This window comes from Rhinatrema bivittatum, chromosome 4 (genome assembly GCF_901001135.1).
Source record: "Rhinatrema bivittatum chromosome 4, aRhiBiv1.1, whole genome shotgun sequence".
Classification (NCBI taxonomy): domain Eukaryota; kingdom Metazoa; phylum Chordata; class Amphibia; order Gymnophiona; family Rhinatrematidae; genus Rhinatrema; species Rhinatrema bivittatum.
This window is the reverse complement of record NC_042618.1, coordinates 145,646,075-145,663,507: the sequence shown is the minus strand read 5'-3', so window position 1 is coordinate 145,663,507 and position 17,433 is coordinate 145,646,075. Positions and strand designations below refer to the sequence as shown.

Here is a 17,433-nt window from a genome sequence, read left to right as displayed (position 1 = left end):
CTAACAGAACCACTTCTGCACCCACATTTTGAATGCTTTGAAAGAACACAGCAGTGTGCAGGGCATCAAAGGCTTTCCTCGGAGGCCATGGCCATTCAGGCTTTACAGAATAAAAGAGGGAAATCATTTCCACTGTTTGTAGTGAATGATTACAGACACCTTCCATTTAAAGAGATTGGTTTTCTTATGGGGGATATTTTCACGTTAGTGTTTCTCAACCATTTCTCGCCCCATCATCCACCTTGATGTGTCAAGGGAGAGGATTTTTGTGCTGAGGTGAAAGGGTGTTTGGTCGTGCCATCCCTTTTAATCTTGTTCCTTTAAAACTCCAGTTTAACATCCTGGTGCTTTTCATGATTTTTTTTTCACTTTAGAAACTTTTGGGGTTTTGCTTGTTTTTTCTAAACCATTTCAGGAGCTTTGCCTAGCCTGTGCACTTTTCACCTATGGGTGGACAGCACCGATCATCCAGATGTTTTATTTATTTATTTATTTCAAACATTTAGTGTCTGCTTCTCTAATTTTGCACACTCACAGTGGATTACATAAGCAAAAAGCATAAAATCAGAGCAAATAAAAAAAAATACAGACTAAAATGAGACAAACAAAATCTGGTACAACAAACATGCATTTAGGTGCTAGATCTTGGCACATACTTTAAAATACAAGAGTTCATTTGTTTCTTAGGTGTGAAATACACAATTGATGTGGCAGCACCTGGTATTTTCTCTTAGAATATCACATTGCTTGCTTCTTGGTTCTCTGTCTTCAAGGCGGGACTTTTCTTTCTTGTTACGGCAAATGATTTTTACTTCATATTACCTTTTTATAAGTATTTCTTTCAAATTAGTGGAGTGCAACGTAATTGTGTAAAGAAGGGAGTGAGAATGAGACAACTTGTCTCCATAATCCTGTACACTAACCAGCGTGAAATGAACTCTCAGGTACCATTATTAGTCCAGATCCACTCAGCAGGTGGCACTGTTACCCGGCACGCGATGCACGGTACTCTTATAGACCTAAAAGAGGTTGCTCTACAATGAGGAGTGACCCATGAAGAACCTAGGGTGTGAAGGGTACCAGGGAGACGGTTTACTTCAATTAGGGCGAGCAAGAAAGAGCAAGGGGCAAAAAGGCGCCATAAAAAAAGGTGCGCCTTAAGAGCGCCGCCTTTTTGACCGTCGCCCTCCGCCCAACCCCTCGTTAATGTAGCTTCGTGGGGTGGCAGAGCCCCTCCGCCCCCCCCCAATTCGGCGATCCAGGAGGGCCCTGCCACGCACCCTCTCAAACTGAGGAAAGGGGGCGGGCTTTCTGTCCGGGAACAGTGGTGAGCAGTAAAGGGCGACGGACGCGTCCCCATCAATCCTCGCCTCTATTAAGGCGAGCCTTTTTGTGATGCGCCATTATAAATCACGCCCTTTTTTATGGCGTCTTTTTCTTGGCATGTCTTTTTGCCCGTCGCCCTTTACTGCTCGCCCTTATTGGAGGATACCCGGGGAGACCTACAACTTGCTGGAGGGGAAAGGTGGAGAGCTTGGTGTGGAAGGTCAAGTGAAGAAGTCGTCAGCGAATTAAATCCAAAGAAGGTGAACCTCATTTCCCACAAGGGTCTGAGTCTGGTGTTTAACAGGAAGAGGAATCTCGGAGTGTTGTACATGTCCTTTGTGGTTTGGATGTAGTTTGAGATAAGGAAAAAGAAAGAATATTTAATAGTGTGAAAATGGAAGAACTATACTATAAGGAATGTAACCTTTATATTCCTGTAAAATGTTTAGTAGGTATAGATGAGTGATCTAATTGTTGTTCAAGTGAAGGCTGAGAGAAAGATACTCTTATCCTGTGGAGTACCAGATAGTATCCTATGAATTCTGATTATACAGTATTTACAGTATCTGTCTACCCGACTCTATTAAACATGTAAATGTTTTAAAATGGTTGTGTCCCTGGGCGCAGGCTGAAGAACGTGCACACATATGTGCCTGTGCGCCTATTTAAAAGTTACCGTCCTAAGGTATGTAGTGACTGGATTACAACAAGAAATAAAGTTAAACGCTGTATTTATGTAAGAGTGGTGTGACTCCTCTTAATGTTGACAGCATCATGGGACAGTTTAAGCATCAGAGTTCATAGAGAAGAGGATGGTGGTGGTTCTCACTGACCAGTCCAGAGTTTTGCAAGCTACACCTGTTGTCTTCATCTGGGTCTACGTCACCATTTGCATGACCCATAAATTGGAACCCATTAAATACATTTGGGAGATGGAAACCCCTCCCATCATTTTGTGTGCCCTAACATGGGATTACATTTGTAGGACTGCATGTTTCTTCTAAGGATCTCAGAACTGTCCTTCTATCACCCAATTTGTTTAAACCTTCACCACAGATTAAAGGGATCAAATTTCCGGGAACAGGAGGCTCCAGGGGTATAGACTATTTTTTTGATTAATTTGCCTGGTCCACCACAAAAAGGGTGGGTCTCTGTTGAAAATGTATGTAGAGATCCCCTTGGGATCTCCACTAGATGGCCCTAGTTTAGGACATGCGATAAAGAGTTAGGAGAGGAGTGGACCACTTGTCATAGCACCCCTGCAAGGCTGCTGGAGTAGTAAACTTCTATTTGCTCAAAGGCAGGCATAGTGGGAGACCAGTGTGGCATTCTGAGTTGGCAGACTAAGGATAAGGAGCTGCTTCTTTAGAGTGGTTTTCCCTCTACCTGGTGGGCTAGGCCTCACATCCATGGTGGACCAGGATAGAAAGGAGGCAGAAACCTCTCTGGCCCACAACTTGGCTGTTGAGGTTGCCTTGAGGTTTCTGCAGTTTGTTTAAGGAATTTTTCAATTTACTTTTCGGTGTTTTCTGGATCTCCTGGTCTGGAAAAATCCCCCTGCCTCTGGGAAAGATCGGGACGAGAGAAGATCTGCTAATTCCATCTCACACCCTGTGGATGGACACTGACGACTGTGCTGGGTGACTGAGTATTTTTGTGAAGAGTTTTGCCTTCTGTTTGGGGGCATGTTTTTTTGCTACTGCCTTTCCTGCCCAGCAGTGGGGAAAGGAGAGGGCTCTCTTTCTCTGCTGCACTGGACCTTTCATCCTGAATGATCTCACATTACCATCTGGAAAGGAAAATAAGGAGTAAGAGGATTAAGTCTGGAGACCTCCTCCCCCCCCCCCCCCCCCAGAGTCTCTACCTCAAAAAGAGAGAAGATGACTGAGAGTCATGAAGAACGGAAGCGCAACTGGACCTCAGGTAGTTTTGAAAAGGGAATTTCCACTGTGCCAAGGAAATCCCTGCCCACCTGGGGATGCTTTCCATTCCATGGCCTGGAAGGTGAGATCATTTCAGGACACCAATTCTGAAGATCACTTTCAGAGACACACAGACGGGACTAGTGCGCTCAGGCCGAGCGCACTGTTAGCCCTCGTTTGGATGCGCTATTTTTACCCCTTATACAGTGAGGGGTAATAGCGAATGGAAAATGCGCAGCCAACCCCCCCGAAACTAATAGTGCCCGCAACATGCAAATGCATGTTGATGAGCCTATTAGTCATTCCTGCGCGATACAGAAAGTAAAATGTGCAGCCAAGCCGCACATTTTAATTTCGGCCGGCACCGGGAAAGTGTACAGAAAAGCAGAAAAAACTGCTTTTCTGTACACCCTCTGACTTAAAAAAAAAAAAAAAAATCTGCCTGCGGGTTGGAAAACGGACGCTCAATTTTGCCGGCGTCCGTTTTCTGAACCCGTGGCTGTCAGCAGGTTCGACAACCGACGCGGGTAAAATTAAGCGTCGGCTGTCAAACCCGCTGACAGCCGCCGCTTCTGTCAATAAGGAGGCGCTAGGGACGCGCTAGTGTCCCTAGTGCCTCCTTTGTACCGCGGGCCCTAATTTGCATACCTTGGCTTAGTGAATCGCGCGCCCAGGAGAGTGGCCCGGGCCTGCTCTCCCGCAAGGTTTACTGTATCGGCCCGAGAGAGAGTTGGAGAATAAGTTGGGACCCAGATGTAGCCAGAACCAAATGGGTATGGTGCCAGTTAACTACCTTGGAAGATCTGCTACACTAAAATTGATTTGGCGCACCCATCCAGACTGTTATTAGGTGTGTACATCCATCTGCATTGCACTTTCTGAGGCCATTACCCACTGAAGAGTTTTCCAATGGCTCTGGAAGTATATCCTCTTCCTTTTCGGAGAAGCACCACCCCGGGGGCTCATGGGACTGTGCAGAGACTTAGATCTGGGACTTAGCGCAACCGTTGCCTTCACAGATAAACATCAGAAGAGGGGCCAAATTTATGCCGGGGTCTCTGTGAGTCACTACTAGGGGGAAGTCATTCACCAGAGGAGTAAGGGACAGATGGGCAAACGGCTGCGACTCGAGTCTAGAGATCTTGGAAGGGAAAGGATGGTTTGCTTTCTCTCCTTTCAGAGAGTGTGTTTCTCTCCTTCAGCCACCTGGCGTGAGTTCTTGCTGCAGTGTTCACCAGCAAGGTTATCTGAATCCTTCTTTTCTAAATGGGAGGCAAGGATTCCAGTCCCATTTGGAGCCTTAAGGGAGAGGAAACCCGTACGGAGCTCCTAATTCTTGCACTTGTTACTCCAGCAGTCAGAGAAAGTGACTTCTTGTGATTTTATTTCTCTCTCTTCTGATTGAGACCTTCTACCATTTGAATACCAGGTAAAGAGCTGCTTTCCTTACTTTTCTATTTTTGTACTGCTTTACTTGATTTTTACTAAAGTGTTATTTTGCTCTGGAAAACAACTCTTGATGTGTGGACGTGTTTATTGTAAGGCTGCGAGTATGAATTCCCTTGGGCTTTACAGCTTTGCTGCCTCACAGGGAAAAATCCTCATCTAGTGTTGCGACCAGGCTTTCAACAACCTCTGCAGCATCTGAAGGGAATACTTCTTGAAGACAGGAAAAAAAGGGAGATATACATTGATACACCCTAACCCCCACTTTACCATTCGTATGTATGAGACTGTCTTTTTCACCACCTAATCATTAGTACCGCAGCTCTCTCTTCCATGGCATTCTTAGTGCTGTTTCGCAGAGAAACATAGACTATGATGACAAATAAGGATGGTAAGACCCATCCAGGCTACTTAAATTTCTCCCTGTTACAGCCACTTAGACCCTTGTTGATCTCAATCAGGGTCCCCAAACTCGGTTCCTGAGGGTCCGAATCTCCTCATGCATGAGATCTATTTGCATACAACAAAGTCAGTGTATACGAACAGATCTTATGCCTATTTAGTGCGAAAATCTTGAAGGCCTGAGTTGCAGCCTTTTAGGACCAAGTTTGGGGGTTCCTGATTTTTCAGCCTTTAATTTCATTTAAGTTTGTACACAGCACTAATGTGGACCAAAATGTCACCCTAAAGTGACATACAATTTATGTTCAATGTTACATACACAGCCTTTCCCTTTATTTCCTCGCAGCTAAGGATCCTCTGTGCTTATCCCAGTTCCGTTACTGCTTTTGTCTCTGCCACCTCCACTGGGAATTCCTTACTCTTTCCATGCAAATTACAATGTAATATTATCTGGCTGAACATCTGCAGTCCCTTTTACTTTTCTCCTGTGCATAGAGTGTGTGTGAGAGAAAGCTCAGAGGATTTTGCATGAATCGATTCAAACAAGAGGAGCAACACCCTAAGTCGGAAGAAGGTTGTTGTACATTGCAAGTCTATGGGATAAGGCAGTAATGACATGAGTCAGCCTCAAGGTTTCCTTGACTGCCGAAGAGATACCCTTGGCCTGGCAGGAAGGATGACTGTCACAGTAGGCTTGACACCTGTTGGCATATACTGTATGCATCAGAGAGGAGGCTTCTTTTTGGGCCATCAGCTTGCGAGGCCGCATCTCTCAAGAAGTTATGCAGGGAGAGTGTTAGCAAAGCAAACGCAGGCGTAAAAATAATAATAAACACCACTATAGCCCAGCTCCTCTGTTCCTCTGAAGCTTCGCATTGGCCACTGTCACATGAGAGCTAGAGGGTCTGTGGGTGGATTGTCGAGCAAGCCATCCCCCATAACTCTAGTGAAAGTGACCTGGACATTGCAGCTAAACTGCAGCACAGTCAGGAATCTGTTCCCATTCTTAGCTCTACCTACGCAGGCTTGTCGTTTAATGGGCAGGGGATGATATTAGGCACAAACTTAACTTTCTGTGTGTAAAGGAAAAGTTAAAAGTACTGTACCTATTTTCACAGTAAATGATATTGAGATCCATATTTACACGAGTAACAAACATGTGGCAGTCGATCCTCACTTCGTTAATCGTAGGAGGTGGCAAAGCATGAGCAACAATTACCATCCCCATGATCTGGCTAGGGACGGTCCGCCCGTGGGATAGCGACACCCTCAGCCGCAGCCGTCCAGTGATGTGGATCACCTGCAGATTGAGAAGAAGAGAGGCAAAACTGTGAAAGCAACGATGGCATCTCCTGTACACTGAGGTGCAGCTGACGGAGGAAACATTGGCATTCTTCTTGCAAGAAGCTGCTTACAGAAAACCAAGACTGGGAAAATCAAGCATTTAAACTATTCCTATCTTCTTCTATTGACATGTAGTTTATATATCCTTTAGCAACAACAGATCCTAAACAGAAATGTCCAGTGTCTCCACACTACTCAGCTGCATATCTGTTCAATTATTTCCATCTACTCAGTTTATTAATTAAAAATGTAAAATTTGTATCTCTGCCATTTACTGAAGTAAATGAGTGATATTTCATGCTCCTAGAGGCACTCAGATCTATTTTTTGCCAGCACAATACAACCCTAGTAGTCTGGAGCAGCACTGTCACATAGCCAGCCACAGAACTGAATGTACTGAAATGTAACACTACAAATCCATGGCACTATTATGTATAATATAAATATATACAAAAGGAAATTGTATGTTAAATAAATGAAATTCAATTTTTCAACATGTTACACTTTATTTTAAGCAAATATACACTGAGTTATGATACAAAAGTGATCACACAATAATTAAAAACAATAATGACATTGATTAGATGATTCTGTACTACACACACTCAAACACACCATTCGGTGTGCTACTGCCAACGATAACGTTGGTAACGTTATCACCGGCAGCGAAGACACTGCCGACTCCTCCCGCCCCGACTCCTCCCCTCCCCCTAATTTGCATTATATCGCATACGAAAAGGCCCTTTTTGCAAGCAATATGGCCTTATCGTGTACGTTATACAGACAACAACCAACAAGGACTGAATTATTTAGTCTGGGTGGGCAGGTGGGCGTGGGTGTGGCTTGCTTATTGTGGCGGTGGCTACCCCTAACTAATTGGGCTAGATAATTCACTTAGATGCAGTTCCAACACTGCTCTCTCATTAATGGTGGGAGTGGAAGGGAAATAGAACCAAAAGGTTACTAAGAGCCAGGAGTAACATAAGTATGAGGGGATAAAAAAAGTGTGAAACCTGCTGGGCAGACTGGATGGACCGTTTGGTCTTCTTCTGCCGTCATTTCTATGTTTCTATGTTAGGGCTCTAACACACGTGATAAAGCTTTAGTGAATGACCCCCTAAGTGTGCTTGCAGACCAATTCAAAAATACAAAAAGTACCTACCAATTGCCTCACAAAAGCCAAAATCTGAAATTCCAATATCACCAAAAAATGGTGTTTCCCAATTTATAAAGCTACAAAATAAAAACCATTCACAATATAGTAATTAACTAACTCAACTCCTGTATTAAATAAATTAAGGAAAAAATGATATCTCTCTAACCTTGCACGATATACTATTATGGATCATCTTTAGTGCTGTGTTAACATTGCGGGTAACCGGCAGGTATCTACCCCATAGCAAAAAAACGCTGTGCATGCGCATAACATCCAGTTTCTTTTAAATCACTTACAGAGAAACATAGAAACGACAGCAGAAAAAGACCAAACTACCCATCCAGCCTGCCCAGCAAGCTCCCACACTTATTTTCCCATACTTATCTGTTTCACCAACAACCAAGTTCAGGGCCCTTGTTGGTAATTGTTTGATTCAAATTTCCTGCCACCCCCTGACGTTGATGCAGAGAGTAATGTTGGAGTTGCATCAAAAGTGAAGTATCAGGCTTAATTGGTTTAGGGTAGTAACCACTGCAATGAGCAAGCTACCCCCACGCTTATTTGTTTATCCAGACTGTGTAATTCAGTCCTTGTTGATTGTTTTCTGAATGCAAATCCTCTTTTCCACATTTTCCCTTGCCGTTGAAGCAGAGAGCAATGTTGGAGTTGCATTAACCGTGTGAAGGCTTATTGAGTAAGGGTAGTAATCACCAGGTAGTAGCCTCCATTCCAGCAAGCCACCACCATGTCTCTTCTCTTCATCCATAAATGTAATAGATTCTTCATTGGATCAAACATTGATGTATCACAGGAGACGTACTTACATACTCTAATAAACAATACTCTAATGGTGTTTTAATTACCAGCTATATAAACACTAAAAAAAAACTAAAACAAAAATGTGCCATATAAATAAACAGTTATTTATATGGCACATTTTTTGTTTTATTTAACATACAATTTCTTTTTGCATATATTTATATATATTTGGTATGTTAGGAATTGTTTTATACCTCTATTTTTGACATAATACTATTATATATATAAGCCACAGCACTTGACAAGGTTGATTTAGGCACATATCAAAGTAGATTTACTTCAACTTCCAAATGTTGATATATTGAGGTCAATTTTCAAAGGATTTAGGCTCCTAAATTGGCCATTTTGAAAATGTACTAGGACTATGCCTAAATTTACACTCCTAGGTTCACAAGGCTCCTAAATTTAGGGGGCCTTAAAAGTGGGTGACCATAGGGGTGGAGTTAAAATGGGGGAAAAGTTAGGATTTAGCATTGATTTTCAGAACTAGGTGCCTAACGCAAGTTCCTAAATTAAGGCCAATGAATATCTGAAAACATAGGACCCTAAGGTGCCTAAATTAGGCATCTAAATTAGGGGTCTAAATTTAAGAGCTAGGCATTTTTGGAATGTTGGCCTCATTGTATCTTATATATATTACACACCATAAGCAGCATGTTTTATTTCATTACACTGAAAAAAAATATCTTGCAATACAAAGAGCATTCCTAACAAGTAATTTAAAAAAGTAAATGGATTTTCATACCATCCCTTTCAGGCAACAAACTTGATTATGTAGATACAGTTTGCATTGTCACCTATTCACAGATGACATCCAACTCTGCATCAAAATAGGATCTGATCAAACTTCTTCCATTTCTAACCTCAGTAACTGCCTTAAGAGTAGCTCAATGACTTAGTAATCATAAACTCAAATGAAACCCCTCCAAATCAGAACTCCTCTGGTTAAGCCTCTAAGGTCATCCCCTGTGATCGCCGTATTCTCTGGCAAGAACCCCCCCTGCAGCCCAAAGAATCTTTAACGAAACCTTGGTGTTCAACTTGATCAAACCCTCACGATGGAATTCAGCAACTCAAAGGTAGTAAAAACCTCTTTTATGTATGTACACCAGAGTCATCTTAAACACAAGCTAATTACCATAATCCATGCATTATTCACCACCCTAATCAAACATTGAAACTCTCTGTATTGAAGCAGAGAGCCAGCATGGCTCTCTGCTTCAACGGCAGGGGGGAATGAAGAAAGGTGGATCTATATTCAGGCAACAATCAACAAGGACTGAATTACATAGTCTGAATAAACAGATAAGCATGGGTGTAGCTTGCTTATTGCGGTGGTTAATACCCCTAACTAAATTAAGCTATTTCACTTAGATGCAGGTCCAACACTGCTCTCTACATTAATGGCAGGGGTGGAAGGGAAATAGAATAAAAAAAGGTTACTAAGAGCCAAGAGAAACAGATAAGTATGTGAGAGAAAAAAGTGCGAAAGCTTGCTGGCAGGGCCGGCGGAACCACTAGGCGAACTAGGCGATCGCCTAGGGCGCTGAGCATTAGGGGGCGCCGAGCCGCTGATGGCCAATGGCCGCCGGTAGACGTCATCCCAATGGCGGCTGAGCGGTGAACTACTGCTATGCTGTGTGCCGGATACACACAGCAAGAAGATCGGCAGGACCATGGTACAGTCGCGTCTAAGCATGCTGGTGCTCCTCCTCTTTCCTGCCCGCGCGGCTCCGGCAACATTTTTCTGCCGGGGCCGCGCGGGCAGGAAGGAGGAGAAGCTCCTGCATTGGCTGGTGCTCCTCCTCTTTCCTGCCCGCGCGGCTCCGGCAACATTTTTCTTCCGGGGCCGCGCGGGCAGAAAGGAGGAGGAGCACCAGGAGCTTCTCCTCCTTCCTGCCCGCGCGGCCCCGGAAGAAAAATGTTGCCGGAGCCGCGCGGGCAGGAAAGAGGAGGAGCATCAGCCGCGTGCAGAAGAGGATCAGCGCGGCTCGAGAAGACCGGGGCCGCTGCAGAGCCCATCCTGCAGTGGCCCGTGAAGAGGAGGCCCAGAGGTGAGAGAGAGACTGAGGGTTTGTACAGTGTGTATGTATGAGATGAGTTGAGAGACTGTGTGTGTGTGTGGGAGTGAAGACCTGAATGTTTGCAGAGACAGCATGGGAGAGCCTCTGTGTGTGTGAGACAGCATGTGACAGTGAGAGCCTGTGCTTGAGCAAGACAGCATGTAGGAGTGAGAGAGAGCGCCTGTGTGTGTGTGTGTGTGTGAGTCAGCATGTGACAGTGAGAGCCTGTGTGTAGGAATGATTGTATGAGAGAGAGCATGTGACAGTGAGAGCCTGTGCTTGAGCAGGACAGCATGTGGGAGTGAGAGAGAGCCTGTGTGTGTGAGTCAGCATGTGACAGTGAGAGCCTGTGTGTAGGAATGATTGTATGAGAGAGAGCATGTGACAGTGAGAACCTGTGCTTGAGCAAGACAGCATGTGGGAGTGAGAGTTAGACAGCATGTGCAAGAGAGAGACTGTGTATAAATGATTGTATGAGGGACAACATGTGAGAATGAGTGCCTGTGTATGTGAGAGAGAGAAAGCATGTGAGAATGAGAACCTGACTGTGTGTTTGAGGGAAGCAGACAGATGGAGAGAAAAGAAATATGTTATAAAAGGAATTGGCAAAAAAATAAGAAAGGGAAGGTGGAAAAAAAAAAAGCCTGTGACCAACCGATTAGAAAACTAAGATCAGACAGCAAATGTAAAAAGAAATAAATTACTTTTTACTGATTGGAACATGTAATCTTTGGGAATGTGCAAGAGTAGCACTTTCTCTATGCGGATCTCACAATGTACGAGATCAGCATAGAGGAACTGGAAGCCCATGGGGCCTGCACAGAGGAGGCAGCAGAATGGGCTTCAGTGCCAATAGCAGCAATCAGCACCTCCGCAATAGCCATAGAGCAGCAGTGACAGTGGCAGCAGAAGAATGAGAGAGGCTCTGAGGTTGCTGGCAAAAGAAAGAGAGGGGGTCTCTGCCTTTATTGTGTGCATGTGTATGAATGGGAGTCTGCCTGGCGGTGTATGTGTGTGAATGCATGGGTGCCTGCCTGAGGGTGTGTCTGTGAATGTATGGGTGTCTTCCTGGGGTTTGTATGTGTGAGAATAGGTGCCTGCCTGTTTGTGGTGTATGTGTGTGTGTGAGAATAAATTGGTGCCTGCCTGGGGGTCTGTGTGTGTGAGACTGAATGTGTGCATGCCTGGGGGATGGGGAGGGAGTGGTGTGAAAATGAATGGGAGCCTGCCTGGGGTTCAGTGTGAGAATGACTAGGAGCTTGCCTGTGTGTGTGTGTGTCTGTGTGAGAACGAGTGGGAGCTTGCCTGGGAGTGTGTGTTTGTGTGTATGTGAGGGAGCCAGTGAGAGCATGAGTGTGTATGAGAAAATCCAGGGGAGTAAGAGTTTGTGTGGGGGTGTGTGTGGAAGGGGAGAGAGTGCCTGAGTGTGTCAGTGTCTGTGAGAGCGAGAGGTTATGGTTGGGTATAAGAGCATGAATGTGTATGTATGTGACAGTGTATGTGTGAGAGAGAATGGACATGTGAGTATGTGTGAGAGAGAGAGGATAACCTCCTAATCCTGGACAATATCAGGGTGACTGGAAATCAAGAGCTCCCATGTATGGACAGCAGGGGCTTTTTAAAATCCTTATTAGTTTTAATTATTGTGTGTTATTTGATATATGTACTGTTTTGAAATATTTTATTGGTGTTTGGGAAATTGTAAAAAATATATATGATTTTAATTAATAGAAATTCTATTTATCAGTAGTTTTAAAATATTTTATTAGTATGGTTTTACTATTATAACTGATGCTTTGTTTCTTGATTTTATTTGTTTTATGAGGAATGGTTGTTCTGTTTTTCCATTGCTAATACACAGAGTCTGGCTTCTTGGGGTTTCCATTTCAGTTTTTTCTAATTTGTGCTCCTTTATTTTGTATTCTGTATTTGGTGAGGGTCTGTCTCTGCTCTGTGTGTGTGACCATGATGAGAGATTCTGCTATCATATAGTGTCTGTATAGAGATCTATAGCAATCGGGTTTGTTTTGTTTCCTCAGTAGGTGGTGTATTGGTATTCTAGGACCCAGTGTAATATTTACCCTTGCTTATTCACAGGTAGGGTATTGTTGTTTGAGTCCTTGGTGTTATTACTGTTATGTTATGATGGGATTGCAGTATAGATTTTGGGTGTCTTTTTTGCGGTGCTTTGTGTTAGTTCACAATGTGTCTGGCAGTGGAAGGTGTTTGTGCTGCTGTTACTGTGAGGTGACACCAGAATTTGAAAATATATTTTAATATGATGAGCTGTAAGGGAAACATCCAAGCTCCATTGTTTGGGGGAATTTCAGTGGATGCACAGAGATACAGAACTGGAGGTGCAGGATTTGTATTGACATTCTGTCCCTTCCTATATATTCCAGACTTCACTCTCATAATCCATATAGAATTAGTTGAATGAGGCTATCAAATAATTTTATAGTAGTTTTACTAGAAGTGTGAAACTGGCCAGCTTTTTAAAATAATGCAGAGGACCCTTTGGACTTTTTTTAACAACACTTTTTTTTATAACCAATTTTAAAGCAGGATCCATGCTATAGAGGTGGGTGAGATGAAGAAATGTCATTTTGGCTCCCCACCCCACCCAAAACAAATTCTTCTGTCTAGAGATGCCACTGATTTTCTGTGGCACACAAATGCATTGGCCCCTGGGCGCCGGAGACCCTTGGTGCGCCACTGGGTGCGAGCCATATGGGGCCGCAAGTGGTGGCAAAGAGGAGTGGAGATTTGGCGGGCCGCAAGCAGTGCCCAATCTGCTCGCGACCCAGAAAACCCCAGTCAGCGGGCGTGATTGAGAATGAGGTAGGAGTCGGGGCCGAGACCGGGGGGGGGGGGGGGGGGGGGGCGCAAGGAAGAAGGCTCGCCTAGGGCGCCAAATCCCCTTGCACCGGCCCTGCTTGCTGGGCAGACTGGATGGGCCGTTTGGTCTTCTTCTGCTGTCATTTCTATGTTTCTATGTATTCATGGCATCTTTCAATACAGTCTGAAACCCCTCTAACTCTTGCAGACTACTGCAGCCAGAATTTTGGAAGTGGTCAAAACTACGGACTACATAATGCCCATCTTACACTGGCTACAGTGTCTCCCGGCTGAAGGCAGGATAATGTTGCTTTGTCTTTAAATGTGTGAAGGCTTCTAAGCATCTCTCCCAACATCTTGTCACATACACCCCCCCCCCCCTCTCTGCCTTCTGCCAAACGGACCTGCACAAAACTCTTGTGCTTTCAGCTGCTAGGCATCTAAAATCTGGAAGAAGGTATAGCTACCCCTCTGTCTTGAGAGGATCTAGCTTACTATTCAGAAAAAAAAGCTAAGGCATGGCTGCTCATTAAAGAGGAGATGAAGAAAGAAATTTGTATTGCCACTAGGCTGCTCATTAGAGAAGATGAAAGAACCTGTAATGCTTCCTTGAATGATCCTTTAATTAAATTATGATTGCAAATGACCCTGCAACTATTGTCACTGTTATTTTGTACCTGTAAGTTTAATTTGATTGTAATTTACCTTGAGAACGCTCTTGAAAAAAAGGAAGAATATCAAATGTTTGTAAATATATAAATATAGTTTGTAAAGTATGCATGGACTGCTTGCCCACAGCCAAGATGCTTCCCACGATGAAATAGTCAGCCAAAGTACATTTTGTCTCCTCAATATTTCAGGTTTTTAAAATTTTTTGGTCTGGGATTCACAGAAATAAGGATCAATCAAATGACTGTCTGGGATTGAAATTGCCTCAGATTGTTTTGGTTTGCGTCACTGAATGAAAAGTTATAGTTTCTATTCTTTTTAAAGAACTAAAAAGTTGACTAGACTCCATGAAGCAGAAACAGTCTCTAATGTGTACCTGCATATCACCTCATATGTTCCGCACTATAGAAATGATAAATAGTAGAAATACAGTGATAAACAGTAGTAGTGGGCAGAAGAAAAAAAATAAAGATGGGTGAACTATAATGACAGATTTTAAGCTATATTTATATATTATGACCATCTGATGAGGATAGCAAGGGTGATCAATAAATGCTAAGGGAGTTTGGAGAACATAGAAAAGCAGGTAACATTGTAATAATGAGCGAGCAATATTATCGTCATATAAGCTGAATAAATGTATCCCTAAGGTGTGACAGAAATAACATTTCTGGATACTGCAAATGATTGCTTTTTGGAGTAACTAGTCCTGAAACCCGTAAAAGCTAAAATAATTATTGATTTAGTTCCGAGTAGCACACAGGGCCTGGTAGAGGTGATAACTATGGAGTTATGCTCTGCAACAATGACCAAATATAGTCAAATTTAATATCTTCATGTGAGGAAATAAATATTCACAACAAAAATGTTCAACTTTAAAAAAAAAAGGTATTACACAAAAATGAACCTCGTTAGCAAGAAATGAAAAAAAGGTATAGCCAAGAAGGTTAAATGTTTGAACGCGGCATGGAATCTGTTTAAAAACAGAAATTAAAGGAGCAGAGTATACCACTAAAAATAATGAAAAAGGCATTAAGGTATCCAAAAGTTATCCAGTAAAGTGTAATAGCGGAGTAAAGGATGCTAACAGAGTCAAAAAGATATCATATAAAAACACTAAAGTTATGCCTAAATGAAAAGACACACACATTTTGTGAAAATTAAAAGCAAAATCATAACACAGGTGAAAAATTATGTGAAGCATGTTGCTAAAGATGTTAAAGCTAATGATAAATCCTTTTAAAAGATACATTTATTTATTTATTTTTATTTATTTAATTCTTTTATATACAGACCTTCATGACATGAGTCATATCAAATCGGTTTACATGGAACTTGGGGGTTAACATTCTTAACAACCATTTAACAATAGATCATTCACAGGAAGCAAAGTTACATTTAACAAGGAGAGCAAAAACTTGGGAACTGAAGAAAGAAAATGAGAGAGATAACCATTGTGAGTATAAGAGGGCTTGGCTACATATATAATAGAGTAGGCTTAAATTGAGAAGTTCCTAATTCGGATTGATGATGGGAAAGCTTGGCGAAATAGCCAGGTTTTGAGTTTTTTTCGAAATGTTTGTAGGCAGGGTTCCTGTCTGAGGTCCGGTGGGATATTGTTCCAAATAGTAGGTCCTGCTATTGAGAATGCTCGTTCTTTGGTGGCGGCGTGGCGTGTGGCTTTGGTTGAGGGGGCTTGAAGAGATCCTTTGTATATTTCTCTGATGGGTCTGGATGAGGTGTGGAGTCTGAGGGGGATCTGGAGGTCCAGCAGTAGTTGATTGTGGATAGTTTTGTGGATTATGGTGAGGGATTTGTGTAAGATTCTGTAGTTTATTGGTAGCCAATGCAGGTTCCGAATGATGGGAGTGATGTGATCTCTGCGGTTTGTATTGGTCAAGACTCTAGCTGCCGCATTCTGGAGCATCTGTGGTGGTTTTGTGGTGGAGAGTGGAAGCCCCAGAAGAAGTGTGTTACAGTAGTCGATCTTGGCAAAGAGCGTGGCTTGGAGGACTGTCCTGAAATCATGGACGTAAAGGAGGGGTTTGAGCCTTTTTAGGACTTGCAGTTTGTAGAAGCAGTCCTTCGTCATGTTGTTAATAGATTTCTTTAAATTTAAACGATTGTCAAGTATTACTCCGAGGTCTCTTACATGAGTGATTTGGGTTGTGAGAGGGGACTGAAGCGAGGTGTCGGTATGGTCGGAAGAGATAATGAGAAGTTCAGTCTTGGAAGCATTTAGGACCAAGTTCAGATTGTTAAGGAGGTGGTTGATGGATTGAAGGCAATTTTCCCAGAGTATAAGTGTTTTTGAGAGGGACTCTTTTATGGGGATCAGAATCTGAACATCGTCTGCGTAGAGATAATGTGTTAATCTTAGGTTTGTAAGCAGCTGACAGAGGGGGAGGAGGTAGATGTTAAAGAGGGTGGGGGATAAGGAGGATCCTTGGGGAACTCCTACCGATGATTTGATGCTGGGAGATTCTTTGTTGTTGATTTTGACTTTGAAGCTTCGGTTGCTTAGGAAGGAATTGAACCATCTGTGTACGGATCCTGATAAACCGAAGTCTGAGAGGCGGTTTAACAGAGCGGAGTGGTTCACCATGTAGAATGCTGCCGAGATGTCAAGGAGAACTAGAAGGAATGCATGACCTTTGTCCAGGCCTATGAAGATGTGATCCATGAGGGAAAGGAGGAGGGTTTCTGTGCTATAGGATTTGCGGAACTCGTATTGAGATGGGTATAGAATTTTGTGTTCATCAAGGTAATCCGAGAGTTGGGTGTTGACCAATTTTTCAGTGATTTTAGCAACAAAAGGGAGGTTGGAAATAGGGCGGAAATTGAAATAGAAATTGAAATAGAATGCTTGCTAGAGGGTCAGGGAGAAGGCAGCCACAGGATAATCAGTAGGAAAAATGTGCACTCAGGAAAGCTGAGTTAATTCTTTACTACTGAGGGTGATAAGAGAATTCCCGAACTAGAGTTAATTCTTACAAGGTGATGAATCAAGAACTGACTCAAATTGAGATGATGATACAGCTGGTTTTATAACAAACCGATACACTTAGAGTATCAAATGGACAGTTTTCCTATAAGAACATAAACAATAGGGGTGGGTATTCATTTGCAACAAAACAGCAAGTACTGATGATATTTCCTATTTTGTGGCACTTTGTAAGACTAAATAAACAAAAGAAAACACACGAAACTTATTTTATCTTTCTTTTTTTTTTTTAAAGGTTTACTGTATTTATTAAAAAAACAAACACTACATCCAGAGCCCACCTCAAACCTTCCCCTTTATGCAATATGCTTCGAAGTGCCAAAAAGTGGAATATAGAAATCAGAAAAGTAAATAAGTGATTCAACCCCGACCACCTGAGCCCATCCTAAAAAACCCAGACTGACCAAAATGTTCCTAGTGGTTTAGCAGGGGCTCGGGAGTGAC

At 42.9% G+C, this 17,433-nt stretch overlaps 1 protein-coding gene across 3 annotated transcripts in view; it reads right to left on the bottom strand.

The window, feature by feature from the left end:
* NPAS3 (neuronal PAS domain protein 3) overlaps positions 1–17,433 on the bottom strand; it is a 1,664,600-nt gene that overhangs the window by 60,551 nt on the left and 1,586,616 nt on the right. For all 3 annotated transcript variants that reach the window (XM_029598930.1, XM_029598933.1, XM_029598932.1), the window contains one exon: positions 6,203–6,396. In XM_029598930.1, the coding sequence (XP_029454790.1) occupies positions 6,203–6,396 (194 nt within the window). The remainder of the gene's footprint in view (positions 1–6,202; positions 6,397–17,433) is intronic.